General features: G+C 31.5%; 3 protein-coding genes and 1 pseudogene across 5 annotated transcripts; 2 read left to right on the forward strand and 2 right to left on the reverse strand.

Annotated features, from left to right (window-relative positions):
• The first annotated feature begins 1,675 nt into the window (after positions 1-1,675).
• Positions 1,676-6,001, forward strand: LOC8268853 (sodium transporter HKT1). The gene is made up of 3 exons (XM_015721097.3): positions 1,676-2,859; positions 4,789-5,022; positions 5,471-6,001. Exons 1-3 carry the CDS (start codon positions 1,706-1,708, stop codon positions 5,676-5,678), a joined length of 1,596 nt encoding a protein of 531 aa, XP_015576583.1. The 5' UTR covers positions 1,676-1,705; the 3' UTR covers positions 5,679-6,001.
• A 3,711-nt stretch (positions 6,002-9,712) lies between these two features.
• On the forward strand, positions 9,713-11,795 carry LOC8268854 (ABC transporter I family member 17). Of its 3 annotated transcripts, none has more exons than XM_048376119.1 (4): positions 9,713-9,913; positions 9,990-10,337; positions 10,982-11,169; positions 11,311-11,795. In XM_048376119.1, the coding sequence occupies exons 1-4, from the start codon at positions 9,880-9,882 to the stop codon at positions 11,563-11,565; spliced, it is 825 nt and encodes a 274-aa protein (XP_048232076.1). In that variant the 5' UTR covers positions 9,713-9,879; the 3' UTR covers positions 11,566-11,795. The 3 variants fall into 3 exon arrangements, with proteins under 3 accessions (XP_048232076.1, XP_015576591.1, XP_002522043.1); XM_015721105.3 differs by having other exon boundaries at positions 9,714-9,913; positions 9,993-10,337; XM_002521997.4 differs by having other exon boundaries at positions 9,722-9,913; positions 9,984-10,337.
• Positions 11,796-11,996: 201 nt separating this feature from the next.
• Positions 11,997-13,889, reverse strand: LOC8268855 (annotated as a pseudogene).
• Positions 13,890-14,566: 677 nt separating this feature from the next.
• On the reverse strand, positions 14,567-18,434 carry LOC8268856. Its single transcript, XM_002521999.4, has 10 exons — positions 18,163-18,434; positions 17,395-17,459; positions 17,231-17,292; positions 16,180-17,124; positions 16,002-16,077; positions 15,735-15,857; positions 15,524-15,649; positions 15,355-15,429; positions 15,063-15,268; positions 14,567-14,979 (listed from the first exon to the last, which is right to left on the reverse strand). Exons 1-10 carry the CDS (start codon positions 18,314-18,316, stop codon positions 14,727-14,729), a joined length of 2,085 nt encoding a protein of 694 aa, XP_002522045.2. The 5' UTR covers positions 18,317-18,434; the 3' UTR covers positions 14,567-14,726.
• Positions 18,435-18,459: the final 25 nt, after the last annotated feature.

An 18,459-nucleotide genomic window follows, 5' to 3' on the forward strand; every position in this document is an offset into this window, starting at 1 on the left:
CATTTCGTTAATTATAAGCATGTGATAAAGAAGTATGAATTGTGATTGAAAAAATCATCTTCAATTCTAGATTTAAAAAAAAAAAAAATTATTTGGACATTGAATTCCTAAAGTATATATGTTTATATTTCAGTCTTAAACTATTATATTTTCTTAACATGACAGATCCTTTTATCCAATGTGGAGCACAAAATATAATTGTGATACTGAGTCATAGTTCGGTTTTGTTTTTTTAACTAAACCATTTTGATAGGTTTATTAATAATTCCAACTATATTCAATAATAATAAAATCTAATTAAACCATATTCATTTAACTTCGGTTTGGATAGTGAGTTTAGTCCGTCTATATCATTTATTAAATTTGATATAATATTAATTTTATTTAAAAAAATTAAGATTATATATATATACGTATGTATATAAATAAATTTATATCTCATAAAAATCAAACTATTTATAATTATGTGTGAAAAATATAAAATTCTTGATTTATTAAACTAAGATTTCTCATATTTTATTAAGAAAATATCATAATAAACTAAAAACTCTAAAAAATATATAAATCTAAAATAAAATTAACGTGTCATGGAAGTAGTATTTATTTATACTAAAATAAAAATAATGAAGAATTAATTATATATATATATATATATATATATATATATATATATATATATATATATATATATATATATATATATATATATATATAAGAAAGGAACCATTCTCGCGAACCAAACAACTGTAACACGTTTTGCATTCAAATAGTGAAACCTTTATTGACAAAATTGTCAATAATTTTGATTTCAAACATGCATTTTGATCATTGCTATTATTAATTCTCAAACTAAGAAGTAATGATATTTCTAATAAGTATTTAAATTAATATCTTTTTTCTTTTAAATTCGACCCAATAATATCATTGTGCATTTTTTTTTTTATCAAATTTATAATTTTTAAAAGTATTATAACTCGTAAACTTGTGAATAGTGCCCGCATACTTGTGTCATATCATATTTATGTTATCTTTCATATTCGAGTTCAGTTTTCTTTCATTCATGCGAAGTCTATGGATCATGAGCTATACAACATAAAGCAGCTATTCATTTGCATTCATCTAGTGTAAAGATGAGAATTTGAACTCAAAACCTCAACCTTCTAAGAGCAAATGCTATTACCAATTGAGTTAGGTTTAAATTGTGGAATTCATATTTCTTAATTCTTCAACTCCTTTTATTTCTTTTCCTCTATATAGTCATTAATAATTGCCCGTAAAGGTTGATTTTCCATTTTAGCACTTGAGAAGGACAGCAACTTATAGGAGTTGAATTCTTGGCATCTCAGACTACCAAATAGGTAGTCCACTATTGAGTTACTTGCCAAATTAGGGCCACTAAAGTTTATTCAATATTACCAAATAGATGCATATCACAATTTAAACACTCATAATTAATATGTATATATATGCTCATAATAAATACGTATATATGTGGCTTTGTTCAGCAAAATTATAAATTGGAATTTCCCTTGCTTCGTTTAAAAAATTAAAAAAAAAAAACAAAAAGTTGATTTGATAGCTTTAATTAAAAAACGCAGTAAACGCCATTGAGTGGGGTTCACTGTAGATTCTCCAAGCTCCTTTATAAACACTATAAACTTATTCAAGACAGGTCAAGCAATCATCTTCTCAGTAAGCAAGAAAGATGAAGTGCTTAGCTTATTTTGGTAAGAAGTTGGAGCATCTTTGTTGTAACCTGTATAAATCCTTCAAATCTCTAATTAAATCATCACTTTTTGTTTTCTTCTATCAAATAAATCCATTTTGGATTCAACTTGCTTATTTTCTACTTATCTCTCTTCTTGGCTATTTGGCTTTGAAGATCTCAACTCCAAGAACTACTTCCTCATCTTCATCCAAGATTAAGGACATAGACATCTTCTTCACTTCTGTCTCTGCTACTACAGTGTCTAGCATGTCAACAGTTGAAATGGAGGCTTTCTCCAACACCCAACTCATTATAATGACAACCTTGATGTTAGTAGGTGGAGAAGTCTTCACTTCCATGCTTGGACTTCGATTAGAAAGGTCTAAATTCCGTACTCCAAAGCCAAAACCAAGTAACTCTTTAGAGTTGGTTCTTGTTTCTGATTCTGGGTTGGCTAATCCGAAACAAGAAACCCATGATTTAGAAAGTGATACCAACTTCTCGTCTAATGATACTAGTTTAAAGGATGCCTCCATGAAGAGTCTAGCCTATGTTGTTTTGGTTTATCTGTTAGTAATTCATATAGGTGGTTCTAGTTTAGTGGCTATGTACACAGGCTTAATCCCTAATGCAAGAGAAACACTAACCAAGAAAGGTATTAGCGTACAAACATTTTCTGTTTTTACTGTGGTAAGTACCTTTGCAAATTGCGGTTTTGTCCCTACTAATGAAAACATGATAGTTTTCAAGAAAAACTCAGGTCTCCTTCTACTTTTAATCCCTCTAACACTTTTAGGGAACACATTGTTTGCACCTAGCTTAAGATTCCTGATCTGGGTTCTGGAGAAAATAACAAAACGAGTTGAGTACAGATACATATTGAGGAATACTGGAGAGATGGGTTATAGTCACTTGATGTCTAGTGTTCAATCTTGGTTTCTGTTTTTGACAGTCTTGGGGTTCATAGTTTTACAGTTGATAGTGTTTTGTTGTATGGAGTGGAATAATTCTCAAGGGATGGATGGTTTGAGTTGGGTTGAGAAGTTGGTCGCTGTCCTTTTTCAAGTGGTGAGCACAAGGCATTCTGGTGAATCTGTTTTTGATCTTTCTGCCATCTCTCCAGCAATTTTGGTCATTTTCATAGTTATGATGTGAGTTTTCTCTCTCTCCCTCTGTTGATTATCCTTAAATAATCATTACATGTTTGAATGATAGATGAAAAGATAATAATACGTACAATGATACGTGCATCAGTATTGTAGTAATGATTAATTAAATAGTCATTTTATGGTTCGAGAAAGTTGAAGAAACATCATAAATAATATTTTGAATAACTTAATAAAATTTAAAATATTAATATAAACATATCATTTTTTTTTATTAGTTATTTTGTATATATTAAATTTTTTTCATTATTAATATATGTTAGTCCAATAGTATGCTAACAAGATCTTAAAACATTTTTTTTTTATCAAAAGTTAATGAATTTAAATTTTTAAAATAACATTTATTCGGAATAATTTATAATGCCCCGATATAAAAAAATATGAACATTTTAGATAAAAATTTTAAAAAATGAATTTTTAACAAAGTTTAATAATTTATTCTCAGTCTTAGAATCATGATACCACGAAAATGTTGAATGAAATAAACTATACATACCTTATTCATTACTTTAACACCTCCCATTTCAAAGAAAAATGCTTGCTGGGTAAACCTTGAATGACTATCAAGATTATGGGAGAGATGAATTAGCTTGTCGAGAAGAAGGGTGCGAATGGAGCTAGGGCTGTATACAAATTGTTCAAATTGAATCGAATTTGCGAGTAATTTCTTTCGTTTTTTTTTTTAATCAAAGTGATGTATTTATTTTTCTCCACTATATTTATAAATTAAATATTTGTTAAATTTTTTAAATAAGTGTATAATCATTAAATATTTTTAAATAATATATGATGCTTTTGTTATGATGACAATAATAACATAGAATTTGTATGCCCAATGAAAAGATCATCAAACCATATAATTATGGTCGGTAGTGCCACTTATTTTTGGATAATTTTTCATCACAAGGGACAACTTTCTCATTAATTCGTTGGCGTGGGGACTCAAAACTTAGTTCTACATTTGCATGTCCGCCAAGTATTTTGTGAAGCTGATTCAATCTGTCATGATTGATTTTATTTTATTTTATTTTTTTAGTATACTTAATTCAGATTTTTTTTCTATTAAAGTCTGAATTTAAATTTAATGTCCTCTTCTAGTAATAGACAACAATGATAGCAAAACCTTCTCATATTAAACTTTTGCCTAGGTTGATATATGTTATTAATGGAATTCAATAATAAAAAATATATTAATTATTTAATATTAAAATATAAAATATTATATATACATATATCATTATCCTATGTGTATACTAGATTTAGTAAAAAAAAATAATTTTAAAATATATTTTTACTAAATGAAAAAATAAATAAATTTTTAATTTGGTGAATTTATTTTACAATAATTTTTTTTTTATATAATAAATTTTATTTTATTAATAAGTACCATCAGACGGTGCGTGCAATATAAAATAAAAATTTTAAAAAATATATTTATTTATTAATGTACATAATAATATGAATATATGATTAGACTAAATCTATGAGTGCGTGTCTCAATCTCTTCTCCTAAACATTGATAGAGACTAGGAGATGCTAAAAGAAGAAAAAAAAGAAAGGTAATCTACATCAATTATTTTTATTTTCTCTTTAAAATATTCCATTCTCCAAGAATTATAGATTTCAACAATCTTGGGGGCACATATGCTCTCCTCATCGTTAGCTTTCAATGTACAACTAGCCAGTCTCCTCCTGTATGCCCGGATATTAATGTCATCAATCATGCACATAACATTTTTTGAATAATTAATTGCTATATATAGGAGACGGCTCAGTACCACTTAAATTGTATGCTAAAAAAATATCTAATTCTTAACCTAAAGGATAAGTTATAAGTTTGAATATTAATTTTAATTAGGGTTAGACATCTATAATTGTAATTAACTTTTAGAATCACAATGTTTTGATTTACAGGTACCTCCCGCCATATACCTCATTTTTGCCAGTAAAGCAACAGGAGGAAGAATTAGTTCCAAGAAATGGCAGAGAAAGGAAAAATGAGAAGAAGACGCTGTTTCAGGATTTATTATTCTCACAACTATCTTATCTTGTCATCTTTATTGTTCTCATTTGCGTAGTGGAGAGGGAAAAGCTGAAGACTGATCCTCTTAACTTCAATGTCTTGAACATAACCTTAGAAGTGATAAGGTACATTCTTTTCCTTTTTCTCCCCATTATTTTCCCATAATTTTCTTAATTTACATTATTTTAGATAAGTCATATCCACTAGCATTAGCTACATTTTTAAAATTATATTTGTTATATTATTATTATTAATTATTGCTCAATTTTTACTCGATAAACGTCCAGAATTTTATTTAAGATGTTCCTCAATTGGTAAAATAAATTATAATTTTTTGCAACTTTAACACCTTAATTAATTTGATCTTTTAAATTTTACCAATTCAAATTAACATGCTTCGATTATAAATAATTTTATTCAGCATAACATCTTATTTTGTTTCGTATTAGAAATTTATTACAAATAACAACTTTCCAACTTGTAAATATAATAGTAGATATTATTATAAAATTATATATTTTGAAGTTCATTATGCAAATATTAATGAAATGAATGAAATTTTTGGATGTGTAGTGCACATGGAAATGTTGGGTATTCGACAGGGTACGGTTGTGCAAGAGCAAGACAAGTAAATCCAAATATCACTTCTTGCAAAGATGCATGGTTTGGATTGGTGGGGAAGTGGAGCAACTTTGGAAAGTTCATCATTATTATTGTTATGTTCTTTGGAAGGCTCAAGAAGTTCAGTATCAATGCTGGTAAAGCCTGGAAGCTATCTTGATTGCATATTTTCTTCAAGATATCTCTAATATATATACACAGTTGCAGAATCAAACTTAGATAGCTATACTTTTCTATCCCATATAAGAGAGATTATTGGACTGGGTATTGTATCTTGTATTGTATTCTTCTTCTTCTTCTTTTGGTTTCCATATTGCATGTGCATTGCCCAAAATGAGATTTAGTATGTAAATACATCCATATATATAGTATGTTTGGTGGTAATGATAGTATATATTCAGTCTCTGCTATGGCTGTTGCTACTGTACCAATAGGGTTTTAATAGAAATGGAGAATTAACCCCTGCTTTATTTATTTTATTAATAGTGGTGGTCCAGCTTTCTGCTCTTGATTGACTTCAAAAATGAATAATATAATGAGAAGATAAATGTGTCTGTGTAAACATATGCTTGGTAGTGAAATGAATTAAATTCCTTCATTAAAAAATGATAGTGGGCATGAACTATATGTACATATATATATATATATAACTTACCTTTGAAGATTGATGAGTCAACGATGTTAAAGAATTTTCTTATTATTATTAATAAGACCACTTTAAATTAAAATGAATTTAATTAACTTTTTCTATATGTTAGAACTATTTCAAGTGTATATAAAAGCATAGTAAAAATGAAAATTAATAAGATAATAGATGATTGAATGACAAGCAGTAATTAAATTAACTTTCCTCAGATCTCCACTAGTACGTGCTATAACTATTTATATATTTATAGCATCACAGTAGCCTTTATTGGAAGGCCAATTCTATATTTTGCGGAAATAAATAGGAAAGATATATTTTAAAATTAGATAATATGTATATTTAATTATTTAAAATTAATAAATATGTGTGAATTATTTATCGTATTAGTATATAAATAAAAATATATACTTAAGTAAAAATAAAAAATTTTGATTATAAAAACGATCGTATTAGTATATAAATAAAAATATATACTTAAGTAAAAATAAATAATTTTGATTATAAAAACGATTAACATATACATATTTGTTGCATAGCTTTCAACCTAAATCAATCCAGATATGAGATTTCTATTTTATTTTATTTGAGATTGAATTAGTTTTTTTATATTATTAAATTTTTATATTCTTATTTTGTTTCGTTAAATCTTATGAACATGAACCATATGAATTTCATTAAGTTCTTATATGTTGTATGATTAGTGTGTTTTATTATTGTCAATTTAGATAATAACTCAAAAGCTAATAAAAATTTCATTAAGTTCTTATATGTTGTATGATTAGTGTGTTTTCTTTTTCTTGCACTCAAAAGCTACACTTTACGACCTTGAAAATAACTCAATATTATATAGCTAAAGTTTCTTAGTATTTTGAAATATTTTTAGTTTTAGTTTGATGCTAACAGAAACGTCTTATGGTTTGATGTTGGTTGTCATGAGTGCAGTTGCATGCTCGGTAAAATTTTATTAGCAGTTATTGTTAGCATATTAAATGACTTTTAAAGGTATTAATTATATAAAATTAATTTAAAATAAGTAATTGTTAATAAATTTTAATAAGAAAAACAGTGTGATAAAAAAAATTTAAAATAAAATTAATTAAGATTAAACCAGCTATCAGTTACTGTTTCTAAACGTTTTAATATAACTGTTTAATAAGAAATATTTTAATATAACTGTCAACTGTATTAAATTTTTAATTAAATATCTCTGTATTTTACTTAGAGTGCTGTCTTTTCCGTGGATACAAAGAGCCACTGTCATGTTCTAAGAAACAATGCAATTCAGACGTAAACTCCACTTGCACACATTGTTGTCTTGTCGATCCTAAGGTCAAAACCCATGTTCAGTACACATGGAACACAAATATTAAAACGTGAGGAAAACATGTAATTTCCTTTTTGTAGATTTTTTTTATCCGAGTATTCTGGAATTTTTCCAGCATCTCAATGTTATGTTTTTTCTTTCCATTTCAGAATTAATTAATAAAAACAATTTTATCATAAGAAAATATGTAAGCTCCTTTTATTTAATTAGAAATATATAGTACCATAAATTAATCAATATTCAAGTACCAAATCATCAAAAGAAAAAAAGAAACTAATGTTAAGGATAGTAATAGACAATAATTCAAGTTTTTGGAACTTAAAAGAAAAATAAGTTTTTGTAATCACACTTTGCATGGCAACAAAAAGAAGAGGGGAGGGGAAAATAATTTAAAGGGAAGGGAATGTAGTTAAAGAAAAGAGAGATGATAATTATTATTCTATTATATTTGGTAATCATTAAAAAAAAAGAGAGGGAAAATATGTAAAATTTGTTTGGATGAACGAGTGCGGAAGGAAATAATAATTATTAAAAAATTTAAAAACCCTTCAGTTGATATATAAGTTTCAAAAAAATATGTAATTACATAATAAAATATATAAAAATCTTAAATAATTTTATAATGAAATGCATACAATTTTTTTTTTTAGTTTGATAAAACTATGAGATAATTAATTATAAAACATGAAAGGTGATCATATTATACAAATAATAACTACTAAATATATAATTTTTACGTAAAAAAAAATCTTATATGAATTAGCAGTTTCTTTTATCGTGACAAAATAAAGAGAATGAATAAATATGAAAACTTAATAAAAGACAACTTAAAATTTATATAAAAGTGTTATTTTTGGATTATTATTAAAAACAAAAAAGATGGATATATTTTAATTCTTTCCTATGAGTTAGAAGTTTTTTACACTTCAAATTGGAATGTAATCAATTTCATCTTTCCGAAGGAGAATCTTTCCTTGTTAAAATATTAAATATCCAAACAAAGTGATAACTCATTTTCCATCCATTCTTATTGTCGTTGAATTACTCCCATCCATGGATAGTGTTAGAGAAAGATGTTATGAGCAAATATTATATATTGTATTTTAATCCTTTTAATTAAACTTCTATTTTATATTAATTGGAATGGAGGGTGATTGTTAAATATATTAATATATTAATATTTATTTCGAATTAGTTATAGAAAAATAGGATAAGTTCAATAATTGGCTTAGAGTTTAGCATTTTAGCCAAACACTTGGTGAATAAATTCTGAAAATAAGATTTAAGAGCAAAAGCATCTCTGTGTGCGTGTGTGTATATGTAATTAGGTAATAGAATGTGGGAAATTTGATCTTCTTGTGTTGTCTAATGAATCGCCAAAGTGGTGGTGGGGAAGCTTTTTGGGTTAATTTACATGTCACATTTTCTTAGAGTCTTCCCATAGATTATGATTCTTGCAAAGTGGAGTAGAATGTAGAACAAGTTAATTATTCCAACTATTGGAATAAGCAATCAACCATAACTCCCCCTAAAAGGATTTTGAAAGGTGAGAATATAGAGGCAAACATTATGAAAGGAAAAAAAAAAAAAAAAAGAAAAAGAAAAAGGCATATCCTTATCAAGCATAGATCCACTTCAATTATTTATCTCCTTAAAACTGTTATTCCCATCTCCAAGCAATTAAAATACTAAACAAATCTATCATTAGTTTCCAATCTTGAATTGGTACCATACTTCCATGTTCCCATACAGAGGTAAATGTTCAAAAATAAGGAAAATACAATTTTTATATTTTTTTATTTTATATCGTATCGATATAAAATAATTGACTAATAGTATTTATTTATAGACCCTTCTAAAACTCTATTAATTTATTCAATTCACAAAAAAAGTATATATGTTTTTCTTCTCATCTCTTTTTTTTTTTTTTTTTTACGGTAATGCACTTTCACAGACTAACAATACGGAAATACACGCATTATGAAAACTCATTATGGTAATGCACTTTTAATCTCGGCCGTAGAATTGGAGAGTAGCCAGCCCAGACGCTAAGCTCAATAATGTGAGCCCAAACCCAAAACAGTAACTAAGCTCTGATCAAATGGCAATGGAAGCCTTCATTCAGGAATCTTGTAACCTGGTCACATCATTCATGTTCTGAAAGAATTCTTTTTTTTTTTTTTTTTTTTTTTAACAAACTGAAAGAATTCTTTAATTCTGCTGACCTTACGAAAATGCCAAATAAATGTTTCAGTGTTTTTCAAGACTCATGTAACTGGTTACATCATCATCTAGTGAAGTAAACGCCATGGGGAGGCGTATTATTGTTCTGCTATTATATAGTTAACAGAAAAAGTAAAAAAGAAAAAAGCTAAAAAATTAAACAAACTAATGGTATTCGGTTCAATATCTTCTCTTTCCAGAGGTAATTTATCATCTAATTCTCTTTGATACCTAATTTTATCAAATTTAGATTCTAATTTCTTTAATTTCAGTTTCAGCAGCTAATGATGGTACTCTCGAGCATCTATTAACGGTGACCGATATAGAATCTGCTACTGATAATGATGATAATCAATACAAGTTTAGAATACGGAATTTGACTAGAGAAACTGATGGCGGAGCGAAAATACTTAACGGAGTTAACTTGGATGTACCAAAAGGTGTTATCGTTGGGATTGTGGGACCTAGTGGTAGCGGAAAATCTACGTTTTTAAGGTCGTTGAATCGCCTGTGGGAGCCACCGCCTGGTACGGTGTTTCTTGATGGCTGTGATATCCGCGACCTTGATGTTCTCAGTCTTCGCCGTAAGGTTGGCATGCTTTTCCAGATTCCGGTTCTTTTTGAAGGTTAGTCTTGGAGTTTTGGAATTTACATTTCAATTTTTGTTTCTTTTCTTTTTCTTTAATTTTGATTATATCGAGTACTTTTGACTATGAATATCTTCTTGGAAAGTCAATAATTTAGTCGAATTGAATTGTAATTAGTCAATTCTCTTGTTTGGAAAGTTCATAGTTGAATAACAGGCATGTTGGAAAAAAATGTCAAGGATTCAATTCATTCAAACTCTTAAGCGTGACTGTATAATAAGAGAAATGAATGAACTTTGAGGAAGACGACGAAGAAGAAAGAAAATGCAGAAGAGAGAATTATGACTTTATTTAGTACAATGAAGGATGCTTAAGCTTTGTAGAATTTAACAACGTTTAATTGAAGAATCTTGAATATTAAAATTAGTGGTTTCTCAATGTAATAATATACTCATGTTGAATATGCAATATATCCTTCTTTTTTCTTTTTTTTTCTGATTTGTGTTGGTACTGAACGATTTGGTTTGTCATATTTAGAATGCAGTTTAAGTTCACTAGAATATGCTACTAACTTAAGCAGAAGTAATGGCAGAATCATCTTAATGACTGGATACTTCTCGCCTTGTGCCTATAGAAATGCATGCTTTGTAGTCAATTTACCCGTTGAACTGCATTTTCTTCAGGCACCATTGCAGATAACATACGATATGGCCCACAACTGAGGGGGAAGAAACTTTCTGACAATGAAGTTCACAAATTGCTGATCCTTGCTGACCTTGATTCTTCCTTTCACAAGAAAAATTATGGTGAATTATCTGTAGGTCAAGCTCAAAGGGTTGCTCTTGCTAGGACTCTGGCTAACGAACCAGAGGTAGAGCTCCTTGATGATTTTACAGTTTGAATTATTTTGCGATATGTTAATACCTTCTATGCTTTTCTTTCCTTATATGCTAGAATATGAACTTTCTGGTGTATTTATGAGTTGCTTATAATAAATTTCTATATTTGAAAGGTTTTGCTGCTAGATGAGCCAACAAGTGCATTGGATCCAATATCAACACAAAACATAGAAGAAGTTATTGTGAAACTGAAGAAGAATCAGGGAATGACAATTGTGATGGTCTCTCACAGTATCAAACAGATTCAGAGAGTTGCTGATGTGGTTTGCCTTCTCGTAAATGGAGAAGTTGTTGAAGTTTTGAAACCCAATGAACTCTCAGAAGCCAAGCATCCCATGGCACAAAGGTTTCTTCAACTCAGCTCTTGAGACCTTTTGCTGTTCTTGTATAATCTCATGACGTTTGGAATTCAAGTCATTATGCCAATAAGTTATTTCTATCATTCCAGACTTGTTTCTGGAATTCTCAGATCGGTCATCTACAAACTCTGAAAATATGTTGCTTTTCTTTTGTTTCATTTTAATATATGTTAGAAATATTAAGAAATTTCCACATGCATTTGAACTTCCGCATGAATGAATTTTCTTTTTTAGCCTTATAATGTTGGAGTCCATGTTTGCTATGTGCATATGCATACCACAAAGCTAATTTTGCCGACTTTACAGGTTATGGTAATAGCAAGTTCTTTCATTTTACCTGAGAAACCTTCAGAGAAATGGAAAACCTACAAGGAGAACCGAACACTTCATAATTCTCTGCAATGTTTAAAAAAGAAAGAAAAAACAATGGAACACTTGCAGAAACCAAATTATGTACTGGTGTTACAAAATTTGAAAAAGAAAAAGATTGTTCTGAAAACAATAAATGTTCTATATCCATAAGAATATGCAAGTAATTATATTTGAAATCATCTTAGGAACTTTGCAGGATCTGATGTAGCAGATGAAGCTGCAGAAGATGTGGTCAAGTGCGAGGAGTTTGTATTATAACTAGAGGACAGTAACGCATCCACTGGAGGTGGAGCAAAGTATGTCGGAATGGGCATCTCTGGTGGGAGAATAGGCAATTGAGCTTCGAAATGTAGAACATGAATCGCTTGCCTTATAGAAGGTCTGAGATTTTCATCCGGGTGAGCGCACCATAGCCCGATGATCATCAATCGTTCCATTTGCTGCTTATCAAAATCTCCACATAGTCTAGGATCTCCTGCTTTAAGTAGCTTTCCTTTTCCATAAAGGTCCCAAACCCACTTCACCATGTACACTTCAGTTTCATCTGCCTTAGGGTTTATGGGTTTTCTTCCACAAGCTATTTCCAATGCAACAATGCCGAAACGGTAGACGTCTGATTCCCTGCTAGCCTTGCCTGTTGTGACACATTCAGGTGCCATGTAGCCCATAGTCCCCGCCAAAACTGTTGTTTGTGAACCTTTTCCATGCTCTACTAACCTTGCTAAACCAAAATCTCCAAGTTTAGCATTGAAATTTGAGTCTAGCATAATGTTACTGGCTTTAATATCTCTATGCACCACACATTGTTCGCATTCTTCATGCAAATATAGCAATCCTGAGGCTAACCCTTGAGCAATTTTATACCTCAGCTCCCAGGTCAACAAGCTTTTTTCTTTGAAGAGATGAGAATCTAAGCTTACATTAGGCAGGAACTCGTAAACAAGTAGCAATTCCTTTCTTTCATGACACCAACCAATGAGTTGGACCAGGTTTTGGTGCCTCAATCTGCTAATGATCTTCACTTCTGCTGCATACTCCTTAACCCCCTGCTGAGAACCCCTAGATACTTTTTTTACAGCAACGTATGAGTTCAAGTTCTTCAAAAATCCTTTATAAACCTCCCCAAATCCCCCCACACCAAGCTTCTCTTCGTCTTTAAAATTACTTGTAGCTCGAGCCAATTCATGATACAAAAATCTCTTTGGTCCTGTTCCCTTTTCAAAATCATCATCCATACAGTCATCCAGGACATGAGCTTCTTCTTCATCATCTGCATTTTTCTTCTCCCAAGACACAAAAACAAGCCAAAGTAAGCACACAACAACAACAAAAACACCGGGAACACCCAATCCAACTGCGAGTTTTTTCCTGTTTCTCTTTCGACCTGCCCATCAATTTCTAAGGTTGAACTGAAATCCGAAGAGTGTATGCTGTGAAAAGCAGTATTACCTCCTGTTGATGCTGTAAAGCCAAAAGTAACCTTTTCTGGAAGGTAATCTGCCAGATTAACTATTTGACTAAGGTGTTGCAGCTCTACAGTACCATTTCTAAATCCAGTGAAGACAACACTAAGATTTAATGTACTAGAATTATAACTAATCCAAGCATCATTTTTTGCTCCTCCCTTAATATCACACTACCAAGTAATATTGTTCACATATTTCATAGAATTGATGTCAATATCAACATGTTCACCTGGGGGATCAATATAATTTGAAAAGATGTCAAATTCCACTGCTACAAAATGATTTGCTGTGGTGTTTTGTTCCTGGTCATCACTTGTTAGACCTAAAGAAATGCCGTTTGTCATATTAGGAGGAGCTCTTGAACCTTCAGGTGCAAGAAAGAAGGTCAATCCATCTCCATAGATCGATCTATTCTCTGAATTGATGACAAAAGAGAAATGAGTTTGAAAATCTGTTAGTTTTCCTGAACTTCTTTCATAAAGCTGCATAGGTTCAGGATATGTGGCTCGGCCGAATCTTGAAGTCAAAGCATTTGCCGTAAGCTGAATAGCTCGGTCTGCTGGGAATGCTCCTTCATAAATTATGTTCCTGTCGCCGGCAATGAAACTGGTAAAGTTGAAAGATAATCCACTAGCTAGTGGAATTATTAGAGATATTAAAATGAGTATGATAGAAAATTGACATGGAAGAAGAAGAAGAAGCTTTGCTAAAGGGGTATGTGAAGCTGCAGAGCTGCTGAGAGGCATGGTTGGAAGATACAGTTTGGGCAAAAACCTTCCAATTTTATACAAAGTGAAGGCCTCTTTTCCATCCCTCTTTACCAAATCAATTGAATTTTCTGAAAACTAAGTCAATATTCAACAAAATGCATTATATCGAACATTATTAAATCATATTTATCTTATAGACATACCAAGTCAAGTTAATCCATGTCCAAGGAGTTACATTATAAATCTATATTTTATTTATCTTCTCCTTCTTTTCCTTCATTTTCTGCTGTGAATAGGGCATGAATGTCAGCACATAGAAAAATGATTTATGTTAGGTTTTCTATTTTAAGGTTGGTTCCACATCAAAAGCATGAGACTTTTCCAAGATGGTTTAAATTTGGATTGGCTATAACTGTAAGAATAACGATACGAGTAAATACTCTCTCTTCTGTAAATAAAAAGAAAAAAAGAAAATACAATTTATAAAGAATGCTATGAACAATTAGCTAGAGAAGAGCTGGACTAAGGAGTTGCAACAAAGAATTTACTAGAGAAAGTTTGAGGAAGAAGAGATATATAATACATTCAATGAATCAATTGAACCACAAGAGCAACAGCAAACTTAAGCCACTCTCTTTGTGCAGCTCTTTGGTGTATGCATAGCATGAAAGGTTGGTTCCTTAGGAATGGTTGTCAACCTTTTTCCCTGTAATGAGGGCTTGGAAGCGGGAGAAATAGAAGCTTTCGTTGCCAAGGAAACACCGGGTTCACTTGGTTTTGCAGCTCCTTTAGCTCTTAAAATTGTTGAGGAATTTTCCACTATTGCGCCAAGTTGACCAGTTGTCATAATTGAATTTATTCTACTTGATGCTGACCTGCAAGAGCAATCTTGCTAAATTTACTAAGAAGATTGTGAATTCTTCATCCATCAAGGCATTTAGAAACAGGAGAAACTCACTCTTGAGGCCTTGCTAGTTGTTTCGTGGATGGTGATTTGGTCCTTTTTGAGCTGTTTCCCAATCTTAAAGCAGATTTTTCTTGGTTACATTCATGCTGTGAAGTCACAAGTTTCTGCTGAGAAGAAATTGTATGTCTCTGTGGTGTCGAAGTTGTTTTTCGTCCCACTCTTTCTTTTGAAATCTTCAAGCTGACAGTTCTCTTTTGCTACACAGGGTATTATTATTATTTGGAAGCTTTAGGCAATCTCTTTGTAAAACTAAAACCTAAGAGACATTTACAGATAGACTTACAGGCTGATCCTTTGTTTCCATATTTTCATTTGCTGCATTGTGATTCTCATCTTGCTCGAGGAACTTGTCATGTTTCTGTAATAAGAACCAGATCATAGGTTTAGGCTCTAGAATTTTATTGAAATCAGTAATGACAGCCAAAAGAGCTCTATTTCAGAAGAAAACTCACTTGGAGTGCATTCTGATGTCTTTTCTGCAAGTTCCGTCCTGCTATCCTTGAGACTGATGTCATTTCACTAAAAGGTTCAGGACAGTGTTTCTTCTCCCCATTTGCTTCCTTGAGAATTCCCCTTTCCTGAACAACTCAAAACATTCTCAAATTCCATAAAAGAAAAGAAGTGTTTACAGAAATTAAGTAGCATCTAAGAATGCATACATACATCAGTTCTAAGCCGAAAAGGCTTTGGATTTGTAGGCTTAGGTTTTTTATGCTGCAGTAATTGACCACTAGTGGCAGCAGTCATAGAGCTTTCTTTAGATTGCTTAATCTTTGCTTTAGCGGTCTGTATATCGAATTTAGTTGCAGGAGAAAAGTTAGAAACTTCAACGAACGAAAACTATATGATAGCAACTTCCTCAAGAATCAAGTCAAAAACCTGAATGAATTGAAACTGTATAGTATGTAACTTCCTAAAGAAGGCAGCTACCTTTTGATTGCCCATTGGAGTTTCATTCTTTCCCAGAAGTTTATGATCTATATAGCTAGTTTTACTGTCCAATTCTCTGTACAAAGAAAGTCCAATTGTTAGAGATGGAAGCAATCATTAACATGAATGAAGAGTAACATCAATCCAAAAAGAAAAGAAAATGAAACCAGTTTTCTACCTGTTATCATTAGAGGCTGAAGCATTTTCTTTATCATCGCTCTCCAGGACTACATAATCATTTTCCTTGTCATCAGAGGTTAAAGTATCCATTTTATCATCTCTCTCTGTGATTTCCTTGGGAGCTTGGGATTTTGGAACATTATCATCATCATTACCTGAGCTCCTCTTTTCAGAATCTGACCGGGAGGCTTCTATAGTTGCTAAAGGCCCCTCACTACCAGTTGCATCTGAAGAAGCTTCAACTTTATTCTCATCCAGTGATAGTATTGAAGCTTCTATAGTTGCTAAAGGCCCCTCAATCTCCATGACAATGAAATCATTTTCATCCCTTTCAGGAGGCGCAGGATCATGATTCTGCTGTGAGTTCTTTTCCTTATTGTTCTTTATATGCGTAGAAGATTTGGCACCCTTGACCTTGTGATTTTGAGAAAGTAGCCCATCAAAAACTCTGCTTTTAACCTCCCGTCCTCGTAATTGTTTCCGAGAAGTATCTGAAGGCAATGGTTTATTAGGTCCCAGCCTTTGCTTCTTTGCGCCTGTGATCTCAAGCTTCTTCATCCCATCACACAATGTCTTTACAGGTGTTTTCAATTCTATTGAGCTCTTTGTTTTTACTGACTTCTTAGGTGAATGAAATACCAAAGCTTTCGCTACTAATCTATTCTTTGACATTGCAGTGGCGGTTGTTTTCGGGTTCCTAACACTCCGAAATGCATCGAGATTTGACAGTTGCTTTTTGGTCCTTGGAGTAGTTAAAGCCTTGGCTATAACAGATGGCTGCTTTGCCTTTGCGTTTAGCATTGCATTCTGCTTAGATATAGGCTTGACCTTAACTTTGGGATCAACAATCCTTTTAGATATAGATGAAATCAAGGCAAGTCTTGTCACTCTAGGCTTCGAGGGTTTTGCAGGAACTGTCCGTGGACATTTTGTTTCGGAACTACTGCACAGAAAAAAGCTAACAGTGTTAGCAAGAATCCAGTTAAGAGTAATAAAAGAAAAAAAAGAGGACATGAATAATAGTACTAATTATAACTTTATCCACGCACCATGCATCTTTTCTATACAATGCTTTACGAAGACGAATGTTGGGACTTCTTGCTGCCATGACCTGCAGGATTCAATGGCTTAATAATATCCAGGTAGAACTTTTATTCTGCTCTACCAATCAGTGCCACGACAGGAAAGAAAGAAGAAATATAAAAACACTAACCCGAAGGACGAAATTTTTGTAGATTGTTTCAGAGTCCATGTCTTCTTCATGCTTTTGGTCACATCCTGAGTACACAAAATGAACGGATGCACGGAATTCAAAAGTTAGATTTTCAATGAATTGAGTACATATTACTCAACTGAAAAGAAATTAAAAAAAAAACCAGAAATATTAGGGACAAGCTGAAAATAAGAACATGAAAACATGAAAATACTGCACATACACCACTCCCACAGATTGTAGGTCTCACATGCAGGTAAAGTCCAAAACATGCAAGATTGGTGCATGATATAGCTCCAATCAAGCCCAACCTATGATCTAGGCAAGAACTTCAGAAAGAAACTATAAGCTCTAAAATAAATGGAAACAGTAAAGAACCCCCAACCTATGATCCCTTTTTAGCAACTAAGATTGAACAAAACGTTAGAAGATAAAACAATTAAACTGAACCTGAAGTCGCCCACAAACTAAAGAGATCAGTCCTGTAACACTAGTAGAAATTGTCAGAAAAGCTAACACTCATTTCTCTCCAGCTAACCAAACTAATCACTCAAAATATTTTCTCTACTTTAAATCAAGCCCAATTTTGCATTTCCAGTAGGAATCCAAGAACACATAAACCAAACCCTTAAAAACACATTCCCTACAACCCAATTCAACACGAAACAGTGATATAATTACATAAAAAAAATGTTTATTTTCATATAACAAATAATTAAAAGAACAAAGTTAAGAATTTCTGAACAAAAAAAGAGAGAAGAAACTGACCAACTCTGGAGCAGAACCAGTAACGATCATCCCCATGATGGTAAGGGTCTGGTGCTTTGAGGTCTACAAACTTGGGAGCCTCAATCTTTTCATAGAAGTCATCTCCAATCTCTTCTTCTTCGCTGTACATTTGCAAAGTCTCAGTTTCGTCCATTGCAGTAAGGAAGAGAGAAAAAGAGGTATAGAGAGAGAAGGAGCGTGTTTGTGTGAGCAAGTTTTTGATAATTGGTGAGATACCCAAGAAAAAGAAAGATGAGACTTTTAAAATCTGTAATCACTGTAAGTAGCCGTTAGAGG

The sequence above is a fragment of the Ricinus communis genome, chromosome 6, assembly GCF_019578655.1.
Source record: "Ricinus communis isolate WT05 ecotype wild-type chromosome 6, ASM1957865v1, whole genome shotgun sequence".
NCBI lineage: Eukaryota > Viridiplantae > Streptophyta > Magnoliopsida > Malpighiales > Euphorbiaceae > Ricinus > Ricinus communis.